The following is an 18,927-nucleotide window of genomic DNA, read 5'->3' as shown; positions in this document are numbered from 1 at the left end:
TGGTTTACTGACGAAGCTTATTTTTACCTGGACGGCTTCGTCAATAAACAGAACTGGCGCATATGGGGAACCGAAGAGCCCCATGTTGCAGTCCCATCGTCCCTGCATCCTCAAAAAGTACTGGTCTGGGCCGCCATTTCTTCCAAAGGAATCATTGGCCCGTTTTTCAGATCCGAAACGATTACTGCATCACGCTATCTGGACATTCTTCGTGAATTTGTGGCGGTACAAACTGCCTTAGACGACACTGCAAACACCTCGTGGTTTATGCAAGATGGTGCCCGGCCACATCGCACGGCCGACGTCTTTAATTTCCTGAATGAATATTTCGATGATCGTGTGATTGCTTTGGGCTATCCGAAACATACAGGAGGCGGCGTGGATTGGCCTCCCTATTCGCCAGACATGAACCCCTGTGACTTCTTTCTGTGGGGACACTTGAAAGACCAGGTGTACCGCCATAATCCAGAAACAATTGAACAGCTGAAGCAGTACATCTCATCTGCATGTAAAGCCATTCCGCCAGACACGTTGTCAAAGGTTTCGGGTAATTTCATTCAGAGACTACGCTATATTATTGCTACGCATGGTGGATATGTGGAAAATATCGTACTATAGAGTTTCCCAGACCGCAGCGCCATCTGTTGTTGAAAATTGTAACTACTGTAATTTCGAAAGTTTGTCCGCCTGAAAATATACTGTTGTCCCATGCATATTGCAACAAACGGTGTACTTCTATCGCTGCTCGTTTAGTTTTTATTGCCGTTTCAAATATACCGGTCATTTTTTAAACACCCTGTATATAGGATTAGAGCTTTGGAGGACTTAGGATTAAATAAGGCATAAGGGATAGATAATATTCCATGAGAATTTCTAAAATAATTGGGGGAAGTGACAACAAAACGACTATTCACGTTGGTGTGTGAAATCTATGAGTCTGGTGACATACCATCTGCCTTTCGGAAAAATATCATGCACACATTACGAACACTGCTAGAGCTGACAAGAGCGAGAATTATCACACAATCATCCAAGTTGCTGACAAGAATAATGTACAGAGGAATAGATTAGAAAACTGAGGATGTGCCAGATGACGATCAGTTTGACTTTAGGAAAAGCAAGGGCACCAGAGAGGCAATTCTAACGTTGCGGTGGATAATGTTTGAAGCAAGACTAAAGGAAAATTAAGACTTGTTCATAGGATTTGTCGACCTGGAAAAAGCGTTCGACAGTGTGAAATGGTGCAAGAAAATATAAATTCCGAGAAAAATAGGGGTAAGCTGTAGAGAGAGAGCCAAGAGGGAATAATAAGTGTGGACGACCAAGAGCGAATTGATCGGATTAAAAAGGGTGTAAGACAGGGATGTAGACTTTCACCCATACGGTTCAATCCGTACAGCGAGGAAAAAATGAGGGAAGTAAAAGAAAGGTTCAGGAGTGGAATTAAAACTCTAGGTGAAAGGATATATATGATACGGTTCGCTGATGCAATTGCTATCCTAAATGGAAGTGGAAAGGAATTACACGATATGCTGAATGGAATGGACAGTGTAGTTAGTGCAGAATATGAATTGAGAGTAAATCGAAGAAAGACTAAAGTAATGAGAAGTAGCCAAAATGAGAACAGCGAAAAACTTAATGGTCACACTGTAGATGAAGTCAATGACTTTTATTATCTATGCAGCAAATTAACCAACAATGGACGGAGCAAGGAGGACATCAAAAAGCAGACTAGCACTGGCAAAAAGGGCATTCCTGTTAAAGTGAGGTTACTGGTATCAAACATAGGCCTTAATTTGAGGAAGAATTTTCTGAGAATGTACGTTTGGAGCAAAGCATTGTACGGTGGAGAAAAACGGACTGTGGGAGAACGAGATTGGGAAGAGAATCGAAGCATTTGAGATATGATGCTACAGATAAATGTTCAAATTTAGGTGGGCTGAAAAAGGTAAGGAATGAGGAGGTTCTGCGCAGTATTGGAGAGGAAAGGAATATGTGGAAAATACTGACAAGGACACCGGACAGGATGACAAGACATCTGCTAAGACATCAGAGAACGACTTCCGTGTTACTAGAAAGAGCTGTAGAGGGTAAAAACTACAGTGGAAGACAGAGGTTGGAATACCTGCAGCAAGTAATTAAGGACGTAGTAGGTTGCAAGTGCTACTCTGAAATTAAGAGTTTGGCGCAGGAAAGGAATTCGTGGCGGGCCGCATTAAACCAGACAGAAGTCTGATGACCCAAAAAAAGATTAGAAGAAAAAACATGCTGCTTGCATAAATCCAGAATGATAAAATTTGCTGGTTAACCTGCAATGTTTCACGAGAAAGGTTCGTCTTGAACACTGGTAGATTTGGACATCAGTGTTTGGTGTAGAGTTGATATGAGATGTGCCCAACTATAGAGCAGACGTTCGCTCTAGTGGCGTTGTATGTAATCCCACAATGTAGACGATGTGGAGGTATTCCCAGCTGAACAAGCGCAGTTAATGTATGCGCACTGTTTTCGTCCTTTCTGGCTAATTGTTTAAGCAGTTTGTTGCATGTTGGAGTCCTCTCGATCAGCACAAACAGAGGACACCAGTTTCTTCAAACAGAAATGGAGCACCGTTAACGAACTTATCGCGGGATGAAAAAGGTCTACGGAAAGCTGTGTCTAACATGGTGCACAAAAATGCTGATAGCGTCAGTGTTATGAGGCAGGACATGTAAACATCGGGGATGTGCCACGCCATGGACTTGGACATGCACGCCGTCAGCACCGGTGCCACAATTCCGTTTGTGGAGCAGCTCGTACGGTCGAATCGAGATATCACCATGCCCGACATTGCTGTTGAACCGTCGACAAGCAAAGGAAATGTGCATTACATAATACACGAGAAACTTCGTTATGGGCATTGAGTGCGTAACCATTTTTCAGAGGATCAGAGAAGGTGAGATTGGGTGTCTCCTGACACACCTGCTGAGATACGTGGTGCAAGGAACAAGTTTCATTGCACAGATGGTGGCGTGTGATGAAACGCGTTTTCACCAATTTGATCCTATCCCAAAACGGATGAGTATAGACTGGTGGCATTCTGGCCCTCCTCTCCGTCGCCGATATCGGAAAAGTGACGGCAAGTTTCTTTTTCGACGAAGAAGCACCTCTACTCATCGACTTTCAAAAATTTCGGTGGGAGGTAATGGCACAATCTCCCTTCAGCCGTACAATCGCCCCATGTGACTCGCATGTCTTCGGTCCCTTAAAACAATCTATAAAAGTCAGTGTTTCATGTGTGCTAAGGAAGGGCAGGATATCATGGAAAACTAGATCCGTCAGCAACCCAGGAGTTTCAACACACTCTTCCTAAGCGCTGGAATCGGTGTATCAATGTCTGTTCCACACGCAATATTGTTGTTAAAATTTTTTACACGTAACTGTAGAGCCTCCTTTTTGTTTGGGCAGTCATTTTACCATCCATTGTCAACATGAAACACGACAGTGAAGTTTATGTACTTTTATCATTCGATTATATGACATCAGTGCAGTAAGGTGGAACTGTGTGTAATGTTGTGACGGAAAGGCAGAAAGGAATCATAGTATATGCCAAAGGCCCAATGGTGCATTTCACCTCCAGTGTTTGGTGGATGTAAATCGGACCAGTGGTTGGTGTGATATGTTTGGCGATGTTGTTCATACCACAACTTGGGTTACCTCTAGGTTGCTTTGAACATGATCCAGAATATTTATTTCAATGTTCACACTGTGCAAGATTTACCCTTGTTCTACATTTTCATGATTGGTATGCGCTGGACACCCGACTTACGAAGGCAGTTCAATAAGTAATGCAACACATTTTTTTTTCTCAGCCAATTTTGGTTGAAAAAACCGGAAATTTCTTGTGGAATATTTTCAAACATTCCCGCTTCGTCTCGTATAGTTTCATTGACTTCCGACAGGTGGCAGCGCTGTACGGAGCTGTTAAAATGGCGTCTGTAATGGATGTGCGTTGCAAACAACGGGCAGTGATCGAGTTTCTTTTGGCGGAAAACCAGGGCATCTCAGATATTCATGGGCGCTTGCAGAATGTCTACGGTGATCTGGCAGTGGACAAAAGCACGGTGAGTCGTTGGGCAAAGCGTGTGTCATCATCGCCGCAAGGTCAAGTAAGACTGTCTGATCTCCCGCGTGCGGGCCGGCCGTGCACAGCTGTGACTCCTGCAATGGCGGAACGTGCGAACACACTCGTTCGAGATGATCGACGGATCACCATCAAACAACTGAGTGCTCAACTTGACATCTCTGTTGGTAGTGCTGTCACAATTGTTCACCAGTTGGGATATTCAAAGGTTTGTTCCCGCTGGGTCCCTCGTTGTCTAACCGAACACCATAAAGAGCAAAGGAGAACCATCTGTGCGGAATTGCTTGCACGTCATGTGGCTGAGGGTGACAATTTCTTGTCAAAGATTGTTACAGGCGATGAAACATGGTTTCATCACTTCGAACCTGAAACAAAACGGCAATCAATGGAGTGGCGCCACACCCACTCCCCTACCAAGAAAAAGTTTAAAGCCATACCCTCAGCCGGTTACAGTCTTCTGGGACGCTGAAGGGGTTATTCTGTTCGATGTCCTTCCCCATGGTCAAACGATCAACTCTGAAGTGTATTGTGCTACTCTTCAGAAATTGAAGAAACGACTTCAGCGTGTTCATAGGCACAAAAATCTGAACGAACTTCTCCTTCTTCATGACAACGCAAGACCTCACACAAGTCTTCGCACCCGAGAGGAGCTCACAAAACTTCAGTGGACTGTTCTTTCTCATGCACCCTACAGCCCTGATCTCGCACCGTCGGATTTCCATATGTTTGGCCCAATGAAGGACGCAATCCGTGGGAGGCACTACGCGGATGATGAAGAAGTTATTGATGCAGTACGACGTTGGCTCCGACATCGACCAGTGGAATGGTACCGTGCAGGCATACAGGCCCTCATTTCAAGGTGGCGTAAGGCCGTAGCATTGAATGGAGATTACGTTGAAAAATAGTGTTGTGTAGCTAAAAGATTGGGGAATAACCTGGTGTATTTCAATGCTGAATAAAACAACCCCTGTTTCAGAAAAAAGTGTGTTGCATTACTTATTGAACTGCCCTCGTATAAGATGGCACCAACTGTAATCAGTGAGCTGCACACACACGTTCCTAGTTTGATGAACAATCGGACACTCTGTGCCATCTCAACTGGCCTGCTTAATCTCATAGAAAGTCTCTGGGAGTATTGGGAAGAGTGCGTGAAATGTAGCAATCAATATCCCCGTTATTTCGTAGCTCTACCGGACCTAATCGACAATCAGTGGTTGCAACTGAACCGTAACTGCGGAAACTTTGTCTTCACCGAACGGAGATCATTGCCAGGATCTTAAATAGCATGGCCCTGATGTCTCCCGATAATATTTTAGCAACGTATGAAACGATGGAAGACTATCTGTTGAAAAATTTTTAAAAATACAGGTACATTTTCGTTACTTTTAGGGTATTTTTAACTAGCTTTCTCTCAGAATTAGCTCACTCTTCAGTTTTCAAGTTTCAAATCTCAAATTCCTTATTGTCACAATCTGTGATGCTCCGAAATAAATAAGAAAAGACAAAATAACTAACCTGCTGACTCTACACCCTTCATCTCGCGGCCGTGAGCGTGTATTGCAGCCAGGATGAAGGTGTAGCAGTACGCAATGACGGAAACGGGCAGGACGAAGCCGAAGGCGAGCAGGTAGATGTAGTAGGCGCGGTTGGCGGGCGTGCGCGTCAGGTAGTCCCAGGAGCAGGAGGTGAGGAAGCCCTCCGGGATGTAGCGGCTCCAGCCCAGCAGCGGCGGCACAGACAGGAACAGGCAGTACACCCACGCCGCGGCGCACACCTTGTAAACAAGACCATATATCACACCTGGCTCAAGAGGATCGCACGAAAGCAGCTTTGTTAAGTGTCCAGTAAATGAACGAAACTAGCATATCGAGATGAACCTGGAGCATAGTTTTTACTGTTAGCCAGCGCTGCTGTTACACCACTGCACTTTTTGTTGTTGTTGTTGTGGTCTTCAGTCCCGAGACTGGTTTGATGAAGCTCTCCATGCTACTCTATCCTCTGCAAGCTTCTTCATCTCCCAGTACCTACTGCAACGTACATCCTTCTGAATCTGCTTAGTGTATTCATCTCTTGGTCTCCCTCTACGATTTATACCCTCCACGCTGCCCTCCAATACTAAATTGGTGATCCCTCGATGTCTCAGAACATGTCCTACCAACCGATCCCTTCTTCTAGTCAAGTTGTGCCACAAGCTCCTCTTCTCCCCAATTCTATTCAATACCTCCTCATTAGTTATGTGATCAACCCACCTAATCTTCAGCATTCTTCTGTAACACCACATTTCGAAAGCTTCTATTCTCTTCTTGTGTAAGCTATTTATCGTCCACGTTTCACTTCCATACATGGCTACACTCCATACAAATACTTTCAGAAACGACTTCCTGACACTTAAATCACTACTCGATGTTAACAAATTTCTCTTCTTAAGAAACGCTTTCCTTGCCATTGCCAGTCTACATTTTATATCCTCTCTACTTCGACCATCATCAGTTATTTTGCTCCCCAAATAGCAAAGCTCCTTTACTACTTTAAGTGTGTCATTTCCTAATCTAATTCCCTCAGCATCACCCGACTTAATTCGACTACATTCCATTATCCTCGTTATGCTTTTGTTGATGTTCGTCTTATACCCTCCTTTCAAGACACTGTCCATTCCATTCAACTGCTCTTCCAAGTCCTTTGCTGTCTCTGACAGAATTACAATGTCATCGGCGAACCTCAAAATTTTTATTTCTTCTCCATGGATTTTAATACCTACTCCGAACTTTTCTTTTGTTTCCTTTAATGCTTGCTCAATATACAGATTGAATAAAATCGGGGATAGGCTACAACACTGTTTCACTCCCTTCCCAACCACTGCTTCCCTTTCATACCCCTCGAGTCTTATAACTGCCATCGCTTTCTGTACAAATTGTAAATAGCCTTTCGATCTCTGTATTTTACCCCTACCACCTTCAGAATTTGAGAGTATTCCAATCAACACTGTCAAAAGCTTTCTCTAAGTCTACAAATGCTAGAAACGTAGGTTTGTCTTTCTTTAATCTTTCTTCTAAGATAAGTCGTAGGGTCAGTATTGCCTCATGTGTTCCAACATTTCTACGGAATCCAAACTGATCTTCCCCGATGTCGGCTTCTATCAGTTTTTCCATTCGTCTGTAAAGAATTCGCCTTAGTATTTTGCAACTGTGGCTTATTAAACTGATAGTTCGGTAATTTTCACATCTGTCAACACCTGCTTTTTTTGGGATTGGGATTATTATATTCTTCTTGAAGTCTGAGGATATTTCGCCTGTCTCATACATCTTGCTCACTAGATGGTAGAGTTTTGTCAGGACTGGCCCTCCCAAGGTTGTCAGTAGTTCTAATGGAATGTTGTCTACCCCGGGGGCCTTGTTTCGACTCAGGTCTTTCAGTGCTCTGTCAATCTCTTTACGCAATATCATATCTCCCATTTCATCTTCATCTACATCCTCTTCCATTTCCATAATATTGTCCTCAAGTACATCGCCCTTGTATAGGCCCTCTATGTTCTCCTTCCACCTTTCTGCTTTCCCTTCTTTGCTTAGAACTGGGTTTCCATCTGAGCTCTTGATATTCATGCAAGTGGTTCTCCTTTCTCCAAAGGTCTCTTTAATTTTCCTGTAGGCAGTATCTATCTTATCCCCTGTGAGACAAGCCTCTACATCCTTACATTTGTCCTCTAGCCATCCCTGCTTAGCCATTTTGCACTTCCTGTCTATCTCATTTTTGAGACGTTTGTATTCCTTTTTGCCTGCTTCATTTACTGCATTTTTATATTTTCTCCTTTCATCAATTAAATTCAATATTTCTTCTGTTACCCAAGGGTTTCTACTAGCCCTCGTCTTTTTATCTACTTGATCCTCTGCTGCCTTCACTATATCATCCCTCAAAGCTACCCATTCTTCTTCTACTGTATTTCTTTCCCCCATTCCTGTCAATTGTTCCCTTATGCTCTCCCTGAAACTCTGTACAATCTCTGGGTCTTTCAGTTTATCCAGGTCCCATCTCCTTAACTTCCCACCTTTTTGCAGTTTCTTCAGTTTTAATCTACAGTTCATAACTAACAGTTGTGGTCAGAGTCCACATCTGCCCCTGGAAATGTCTTACAGTTTAAAACCTGGTTCCTAAATCTCTGTTTTCCCATTATATAATCTATCTTATACCACTGCAGTTACTGGCAATAAAATAAGAAGTTCAAGATAGCGGCAAGTTATACCTCACTTACCTACCGTGTGACCAACCACATGTCACATATCCATGACGTTATCGTCATATGAAAAGCCAAGCCTCTCTTATCTCTGTCATCATTTGCATTTCATCAAGTAACATCTTATGTCTTAGAATGACAGTGACTATTAGAATGAAACAGACTATGAAATCAGTAATTTTCAGGCCAGTAAAATGATACAGCTGATCGCAGTGAAGCCCCAGTGCAGCCATCGAGGCAGTACTAAAAATGAACTTTTTTCGTCATGTTCGGAAGTATCTATCCAAAAAGTAACGAAAAGAGCATAGTCTGAAGTATTTCTACATCTAAAATACCTCAGCTACACTGTCGCTCCCCCCCAACCCCCCCCCCCCCCATCCAACCGCTACCTCCTCACCTTTCCACACAAACACACACAGGCACAGACATGCGCGAGGTTGGTTATTGCAATACTCAAGTATTATTACACATTCCACATCGCGAACGAAAGTTCAGACATTGCACCAAAACGAAATTGTGTTATTTCTCTTACTATGTATCACCTTGACCACAAAACACTCGTTGCACCACTGCAAACAAGATCTAAAAAAATACACTCGGCTTACACAAAGGCAAAATGACAACACTTCTAGGTTAAGCTGCTTTGTTTCACAAGAAAAGTTCGGCTGCTATATCACTCTTTGCAAAGGCTGGCTTGTTTCCTTTAGCCGTAGGCCACCATTGTAGTGCTGTCTGATAATTAACGTAAGTTTTACTGTAGTTTTTGCAAAATATAATAGAAATTGTTATTAGAAAGTATGTATAATTGACTTAGTAGTCACTTATCATGGTCGCAACCATTAATTTTCATTAACAAAGTTTTTTAGAGAACTTCGTAATGCAGGGAGCTCATCTCCCCTAGGAACGTTTAGTATTATTTAATTAAAATTTCATGTCTTACTACTAAATGTAAATGCGAGAGACATCTCAATTTTGATCTTTCATTAATTTAAAAGTTAAGAAGCGTAGTAACAAATTTCATTCACCAAAATCTACAGCACTGAATGAGTTCAGTATGTTTCATTTTGGCCGCCTAACGGCAGGTGAGATTCTCTCCAGTTTTGCCTTGCAAATAATGAACAAGAAATATTGAAAATCGTTCCATTCAGTAAGCTCAGTTAAGCTTTTGGTACATAAATAACCAGCAGCCCCTGAGACCCATATAATAATTACAGCTTGCGAAAGAATACGCATATTTTCTTTTCTAAATAGCAGCGCTCACGCAAACTATTTATTAGAAGGCGGTGAGTCGCGCATTGTGTTTAAAGAAATATTATATCGTACGTACTTCGGAGCATCCGATGTCCGTACGAGTGTTATCGCGGTATAAGTTAATTAAAAGTTTCGTGCTAGCCCACAATATTTCAAGCCACCCCAACCAAAATCATAATTATATATATATATATATATATATATATATATATATATATATATATATATATATATATATATCCGATGATAAATTGGCCCCCCACACCCATATACAGTTATACCGTGATAAATGGACTTTCGGATTAAGTATTTTCATATCTAATTTTCTTCAGTTATGAATTTACACATGATTTGCTTACTGGCATTAATGAAATAAGTTATCATGGAGCATAGTTCGATCTTTGTACCATATATTGAATTCATAAAAGTACGTCACCCAATCTGGTTCTGTTTCGCAAGCTGCGACATTGTCTCGAATAAAACAGTGATCCGAATGTAGAACAAATTTCCTTTACTTTAATTCCATGGTCACAAACTTTTTTTCCAACAGATTATCGGTTTCGGTCTATAATGACCATCTTGAGACCCGTTATATAAAAACAATGTCCTAACGTACTGCAGTACACTAGGACATTGCTTTTATAAAATAGATCTGAAGATGGTCATTATAGACAGAAACCGGTAATCCGTTGGAAAAAAAGTTTGTGACCATAGACGTAAAGTAAAGGAAATTGTTGTATTTCATTGAAAAATACACATGATGATAAGGTTAAAGTGTGCATCTCTACGAGAATCTGCAAAGTAAACAATGATATTATCACACCTAAGTTTGGCAAGAACACGTCTCTAACTGATATGAAAGTCAGCCAGACAACATAGTAACCCATACTATGTTATCAGTTTCTTCTTCCAGTTCGAAATTTTCTCGCCTACTGCTCTAACACAGTGGAAACTACATGATACATCGATAAACTGGCATACAGAACAATAGTAGAATACATTCACGTAGGTATGAATTAATTGTTTCCATGATTGTAGAGTCTGCTACACATAATAGCGCCTCCATACTGGGATATTAACTACACAATGCAGTACAAAACGTTTGCAATCTTCAAACAGTTCTATAACCCTAATGCTAAGGTATTAAGGTGCAGTAAAAATCATTAGTCATCTTCTGCTGATAATTCTGACATGTGCTGCCAAACAGTGTAGAATACGTGCTACGTCTATGAAATAACGCACGGAAGAGCGCAATACCATGCTAGTAATAATATAAGTAAGAGGTTTAAATGATATGTACCAGATAGCTACTTGTTTTGATCATGTAACTTATCCAGTGTGTAAATAGATAAATAACTAATTTTAAACTTATAGATATAAAATATACACCACTTTAAAATTTTGGAGCTTGCAAGATAATGAAATTACTGCCAAAACTAGCTGCAGAACAATAATAATTAAAAAAAAAAAGAGCAGTTAGTTCAAGAACCCACACCAAGTGTAAACGGTTGTGTTATACACTAGATGTCTTAAACACAAACAATCCTGAGCAAGTAGAGAGTGACATGAGGGATACAGGGAGTACTTAGTAAGACTGAATACCGTAGCATTCGCATCAACCTTAACTGAATGCAAACTGCCTGTATCCTTTTAAAACACAGATAAAAATTTGCTTTAAGCCTTGCTAAAAAGGAGGTGTCCAAACTAAATCTGTAAGCTATCACTAGATGCAGCTTAAAAAACCATGTTTACGACATTGAGAATTTCATATCAAGTTAATTCAGACAGGAAGAGCTTCCCCACGGTTCCCAAAACAGGTCAGGAAACTGTTGCAGAACCAACGAAAAGAGCAAGTCAGATATAAAAGAACACAAATTCTCAAATATTCTGGACATTTCACAGAAGCGTGAAATGTAGCACGGAGTTCAATGCGAGATGCCTTTAATAATTTCCACAACGAAACTGTAAAGACCTTATCTCAACATGAAAGACAACTCTAGTAAGCAATGAAGATGTGGATGAAATTCTGTACTTGAAACTTCCAGACGCGAACCAAGGAAGTAGAAGTGCGTGAACCATACAATGTCGGCGAATGATTAACAAACTCGTAATGTAAATATGCATTGCCTGGAAACTGGCAACTGCTCTTTACCACACCACCGTTCCGAAAACACTGGACCACGCCATCGGGTTACCGAAACGAGATGCCAAGTTACGCACGCACGCCAGAACTACGGGTCTCCTCAAACACTCTAGCCCTAGTTCACAACTAGGTGGGTGGTGCTTGATTGGCCGGCTAAACCTAACTCCGGCTGCTGCCCAAACACATTACAGCCTGTCACAAAGTCCAACTATGTAGCTAGCATCGATAACTAGGTGCATAAACGTATCCTTACAGCAATTATGCGGTAAATTATACGCAGAATGTTTATAGAGTGAAATTTGGAAACACAGCATTCGACTTCCACCTCTCAGATTGTTGGCTGATGATGTCGTCAATTTCGATTTAGAAAACAAGCCAGAAGACCAATATGAATCGCAATGTGATTTATACAAGGTACCTGCATTACGCGAAAAGCGGGGAATCAATCGGAACAATAACAAATGTGAGGTCCTTCACAAGAGCACTAAAAAAAGTCCGTTAAATTTTGGTTAAACGATAAACTGTAAAAATTGAAGGTCTGTCGATTGAACTAAGTGGCTAAGCATACAATTAGAAACAACTTAAACTGGAACAATCACATAGAAAATGTTGTACGGAAGGCGAATCAAAGAATGAGTTTTATTAACAGCACACAGAAAATGCAACAAATCTACAAAAGAAACTGCCTATACTACGCATCTAAAGTTTTGCAGCGTGGTATCGATTACTTACCAAGTACGTTTCCGTGGGGCAGTGAAAAATGTCGTACATAGCTACGTCTTTCTGCATTATTGCGAAGTGGGGGAGATAGTACTAACGATTGTGAGAAGCACGTTGAAATGGCAATTATTAAAATAAAGGCGTGTTTCGTGGCGCATGAAGTCTCTTCACGTAATTTCAATTACCAACTTATATTCAGAATGCGAAAATATTTCGATGTCTTCCACCTAAGTAGGAAAAAATTACCATCGCGATGAGCTGAGAGAAATTGGAGCCCGCACGGAAAGGTTTAGGTGTTCGTTTTTCCCGCGTGCTATTCGAGAGCGTAAGGCTCTAGAGGTTGTATGAACCATCCGCCAGGCACTTATGAGTGAATTAAAACTGTAGAACCGTCTCAAGTCGCAAGCAACCTCATTTCTTGACATCTTTCACTCGACAGGCGCGAGCGCCTTCATGTGTTAAGTAGCCAAGAGTATACGTTAAATGTATCTGTGTATATATATATATATATATATATATATGTGTGTGTGTGTGTGTGTGTGTGTGTGTGTGTGTTTTTCTTATGTATGACGGCGGCACTACACACAAACAGATACATGTAACGTGTGGCCCTTAGGGACTTAACTTCTAAAGAAGGTTTCGTCTGTAGAGTGAAGTGTCAATTTTTAACTTCTAACTGTCGCTGTTCCCACTACAAGCGGTGCCTGCGCTCGCTGTTCATAGAGTGAATTTCTGGGTAATCATGAGGAGGTAGATGTTGATTTGTGGTACATGGAAATGAGCGTTTGGCGTCATTGGCCGGGAGGCCCCTTACGGGGCAGGTCCGGCCGCCTTGGTGAAGGTCTTATGACACATATGACACATTGGGCGACCTGCGCGCCGTATGGGGATGAAATGATGATGAAGACAACACCCAGTCCCTGAGCGGAGAAAACCCTCGACCCAGCCGGGAATCGAGCCCGAGCCTCTTAGGACCGCAGTCCCTCAGGCTGACCATTCAGTAGTCAGGGCAGCCGTTGATTTGTTGTGATGTGACGTCAACAAGGAAGTAAGCATTTAATTTCGTCACAAACTGACAGGACGACGACTGAAACCATGGTGGAACCTGAAGCACGTAAGATACATATACATGGAGGTAATACAGGTACGATAACGGATAGATACACGATGTGGGTGAAAGTGTGGGTGACGACTGTTGCGAGACGGACAGGAAGGCATTGATGGTGCTCCACATTCCGACCGAACATCAGCTACCATTCAATCAAACTGAACGCGGCAAGTGGGAAAACTCTCAAACCTCTCTGCCGCCCCATCTCAAACAAATCCCGAAAGTTGCACATTACGTATTTTCAGAAAACTTACACTGAGAATTATTTTTTCTTTTTCTTTTTTTACAAAATAACATTCTGAAATTTAAATTTAATGTCACTCCTAACGCCGACTTAGTGTGGAACTCATAAAATGTATGCCTCCTGAGAACTTTCGTCCCGTGCGCTGTTTACGTCCCGTAAGTTGTATGAAAGTGATGACATTCAGTTACTTAATGTCGTTCTCTGAGATTTATTCATAACTTTACGCTATGGCCCGCAATGAATATACGCTACGCCGCACAAGTTGTCTGACCGTTGATGCTTATTGCTACCCTTGTGTGTGTAAGTGTCTGTGAATATGTTGTTCTCGAAGCAGTTGTGGCTTCCGGCCAAACACTGGTCGTATGTAGCTCTTGCCACAAGTCTTTCCACTGCAACACTCTTCATTCCTTCGTAACTATTGCAACCTACGTCCACGTGAACTTGATTAGTGCTGTCAGGTCTTCGTTTCTGTCTACAATTTTTACCTCCTCCTTGTACATCTTGGGCCAAATGAACTCTTCCTTGCTACTGCAGAATGTGTCCTAACTAATGATACATTCTTTTACTCAAGATGTGGCGAAAATTGATATTCTGCCCTATTCGACGCAGTACTTTTTCCTCAAATATCCGAGTCTGCACCCCCCCCCCCCCCCCCCCCCTCACCGCCCACTCTCTTATCTTCAGCATTCTTCCGTAGCAAAAATTTCAAGTACTCTTGCTTTCTTTTCTGTACTGTAGGTAGTGCACGTTGCACCTCCAAACAGTTTCAAATAACACTTCTTAACATTTATATTTCTCTCTTTATTTTTTTCAAAAATGCTTTTTCTACTGTTGGCAAACTGCATTTCATAACCTTTCTACTTCGGCGATTATGATTTAACTAGCTTCCACTCATCTATGACTTTCAGTTTCTCAATTTCTTTGAGAAATTCTGAATATCCTCGCAAGTCAGGTCTTATATTCTGTAATCTCGTATTTAGATCACTAAACAAGAGTGCGGAACTGTAACGATTGCCTTCCGAAAGCAAAGAATAATACAGCGACCTAGACTCCGTTATCTGCGGACTTCTGAATTTCACGGATGAGCTAAACGACCAGAATTTGACAAGATCATCGTTAGTTACCGCAAAAGAGATTTTACGCCTTAAAAAAAAATTCTTCATACACTCCTGGAAATGGAAAAAAGAACACATTGACACCGGTGTGTCAGACCCACCATACTTGCTCCGGACACTGCGAGAGGGCTGTACAAGCAATGATCACACGCACGGCACAGCGGACACACCAGGAACCGCGGTGTTGGCCGTCGAATGGCGCTAGCTGCGCAGCATTTGTGCACCGCCGCCGTCAGTGTCAGTCAGTTTGCCGTGGCATACGGAACTCCATCGCAGTCTTTAACACTGGTAGCATGCCGCGACAGCGTGGACGTGAACCGTACGTGCAGTTGACGGACTTTGAGCGAGGGCGTATAGTGGGCATGCGGGAGGCCGGGTGGACGTACCGCCGAATTGCTCAACACGTGGGGCGTGAGGTCTCCACAGTACATCGATGTTGTCCCCAGTGGTCGACGAAAGGTGCACCTGCCCGTCGACCTGGGACCGGACCGCAGCGACGCACGGATGCACACCAAGACCGTAGGATCCTACGCAGTGCCGTAGGGGACCGCACCGCCACTTCCCAGCAAATTAGGGACACTGTTGCTCCTGGGGTATCGGCGAGGACCATTCGCAACCGTCTCCATGAAGCTGGGCTACGGTCCCGCACACCGTTAGGCCGTCTTCCGCTCACGCCCCAACATCGTGCAGCCCGCCTCCAGTGGTGTCGCGACAGGCGTGAATGGAGGGACGAATGGAGACGTGTCGTCTTCAGCGATGAGAGTCGCTTCTGCCTTGGTGCCAATGATGCTCGTATGCGTGTTTGGCGCCGTGCAGGTGAGCGCCACAATCAGGACTGCATACGACCGAGGCACACAGGGCCAACACCCGGCAGCATGGTGTGGGGAGCGATCTCCTACACTGGCCGTACACCACTGGTGATCGTCGAGGGGACACTGAATAGTGCACGGTACATCCAAACCGTCATCGAACCCATCGTTCTACCATTCCTAGACCGGCAAGGGAACTTGCTGTTCCAACAGGACAATGCACGTCCGCATGTATCCCGTGCCACCCAACGTGCTCTATAAGGGGTAAGTCAACTACCCTGGCCAGCAAGATCTCCGGATCTGTCCCCCATTGAGCATGTTTGGGACTGGATGAAGCGTCGTCTCACGCGGTCTGCACGTCCAGCACGAACGCTGGTCCAACTGAGGCGCCAGGTGGAAATGGCATGGCAAGCCGTTCCACAGGACTACATCCAGCATCTCTACGATCGTCTCCATGGGAGAATAGCAGCCTGCATTGCTGCGAAAGGTGGATATACACTGTACTAGTGCCGACATTGTGCATGCTCTGTTGCCTGTGTCTATGTGCCTGTGGTTCTGTCAGTGTGATCATGTGATGTATCTGACCCCAGGAATGTGTCAATAAAGTTTCCCCTTCCTGGGACAATGAATTCACGGTGTTCTTATTTCAATTTCCAGGAGTGTAAATGGACATGAAGTCTACCACAAATAAACGTCAGAAGTAAAATTCTGTAGGAATTTTAGTCAGATCATTAGGCAGTGTTTTACGCTTTAACTCTTAGAACTTCTGTCTCTTTCCGCTCTTTAGATTAATTTTGACGTTATCTTGTTCTTGTTCGTCAACAAGGCCTTACCTTTGTTCGAATCTTTGATGCAGCTATCTTAACTTTCGAAGTAATTATCTATAAAGGATTTCTAACAGCGCCAGATCTTCCCCATCCGTCACAACTCTGCTTGCTACATATACTGATCAGCCAGAATATTACGACCACCAACCTAACAGTCAGTATAAGCACTTTTCACACGTACAAGAGTGGCGACGCGACTTGGCATTGAAGAGAGGCCCATCCATCTGACTGATGGCCTGCGGGACATCTGCCGTTCATTTATGCAATAAAATGAAACAGCTGCAGCCGTCGTTTTATGTAATTTGTTACATTGAAGTATAATAAATATTATCGTAGGGAAATAAATAACACTGAAACGACGGCTGAAGGTGTTTCATTATATTACAGAAGCTTTACGTCTGGGAGGAAAATTTATTATATTCGAACACAGAAAACGTTCAGGAAGTCTGCAGCAAATCAATCTAAAGGATATTGATCCATAATTTTCTAGATCCGTTCATATACTGTTTTTCTATACACGAATCACCTGTGCTTTTTTCCTCTTCCTGGGGTTTTGCGATGAGTGAGAGATCTCAATCAACGCAAAGTAAGTACGAGTCCGATGCCACAGAGGACTGAGTGAAACAGAACAGGAATTCTGTCTGGACCTGGTAGGTTACTTTTGTTGAACGTTTTCAGCTGTAATTCTACGCCAGGGATGCTTGTTACTAAGTCTCCCATAGGGAATTCTGCGCGATGATCAAACGCTCAAGCGATCCTCCCGCGTGAATGATCTATGAAACGCGAAATTCGAAACTTCATCTTTACTTTCTTGTCGTCTATTGTTATTCCAGCCTGGTGAGCGAGTGACTTCGACATGCTAAGCGGATTTACGCTGAATGAGAATTTTCTCGGGGTCTCGGCAAGATCAAGATCTCTCGCTAAGGTATGAGTGGAAGTTGTGTACTTCAATACGGATCTTGTTTCCACTAACTTCTGCTTGTCGACATTTGTGCAGTCTTGTTTGAACGGAGAGTACAACAGTCTCTGCTTCCGCAGTATTTTGAGAATTTTTGTTATTACGCCACGGTAAATCTGACGCGTCTGCTCGCCCCCAAGATTACTAAAATTAGACTTTAAATAGAAATTAAAATTAGTCACTGAAAAGAAAACTGTTAAAATTAACTGGTGCAGACGGCCACTGTTGATAGTGGACGCACTACGGTCGCAGGTTCGAATCCTGCCTAGGGCATGGATGTGTGTGATGTCCTTAGGTTAGTTAGGTTTAACTAGTTCTAAGTTCTAGGGGACTGATGACCTCAGTAGTTAACTCCCATAGTGCTCAGTGCCATTTGAACCATAGTGGACACAATTTGTTAGTACCCAAATTGACATCGAGGAAAATGCTGTGAGATTGAGAAATGATTACATCTTTTAGTACCAACATCAATTTTGCGGGGCCGATGTCTGTTATTTACGGGCGAAACGGAATTATAGCCTGGAAAGTGTGGGCAAATAATTAACGTTCCGCGCTTGCGGTCAAGTTTGGAAAACGCTTCGTGATGATCGGCAATTAATCTCAGGGACGCTGTAACAAGTTGCAAATCAATAAATGGCTGAATACTAATTGTATTCGGCTATTGCGTCTCGACGTTACGATCTGTTACACTCGTAATGGTCGTTGGCTGTAACAATAAACCATTACATGTCATGTATCGTATATCTATTAGGAGAACTCTTAAAAACGAGAACTCATGAGACTTGACTAATTTACATTAATTTAATCGCAAGTGGTTCTAAAGCTAACACATCTCACTTACATCCCATTTGTCTACACAAAGGAAGGATTAATTACTGATACGCAAGGAACACAGTTATAGTGCGTCCTATCAGTACAAAGGCTGACAGACAGGAGAGTGAGAGATCCCAGCAGGAGCACTCTTCACTTTCTAAATTAAAAAAGGTATTACAATATATTTGAAATATTAATTATGAAATAATAACAATATTTCACAAGATCATTTCGCATAAGTTAAGTACACTACTGGCCATTAAAATTGCTACACCACGAAGATGACGCGCTACAGACGCGAAATTTAACCAACAGGAAGAATATGCTGTGATATTCAAATGATTACCTTTTCAGAGCATTCACACAAGGTTGGCGCCGGTGGCGACACCTACAACGTGCTGACATGACGAAAGTTTCCAACCGATTTATCATACACAAACAGCAGTTGACCGGCGTTGCCTGGTGAAACGTTGTTGTGATGCCTCGTCAGAAATGCGTACCATCACCTTTCCGACTTTGGTAAAGGTCGGATTGCAGCCTACCGCGATTCCGGTTTAACGTATCGCGACATTGCTGCTTGCGTTGGTCGAG

At 42.8% G+C, this 18,927-nt stretch overlaps 1 protein-coding gene across 1 annotated transcript in view; it reads right to left on the bottom strand.

Annotated features, from left to right (window-relative positions):
- Positions 1-18,927, bottom strand: part of LOC124710762 (melanopsin-like) — a 178,850-nt gene that overhangs the window by 18,415 nt on the left and 141,508 nt on the right. Inside the window, exon 5 of the mRNA XM_047240955.1 lies at positions 5,636-5,894. Within this exon, the coding sequence (XP_047096911.1) occupies positions 5,636-5,894 (259 nt within the window). The remainder of the gene's footprint in view (positions 1-5,635; positions 5,895-18,927) is intronic.

Source organism: Schistocerca piceifrons, chromosome 1 (assembly GCF_021461385.2).
Source record: "Schistocerca piceifrons isolate TAMUIC-IGC-003096 chromosome 1, iqSchPice1.1, whole genome shotgun sequence".
Taxonomy (NCBI): Eukaryota; Metazoa; Arthropoda; class Insecta; order Orthoptera; family Acrididae; genus Schistocerca; species Schistocerca piceifrons.
The sequence above is the reverse complement of the archived record's forward strand: the minus strand, read 5'-3'. Positions and strand labels throughout refer to the sequence as shown.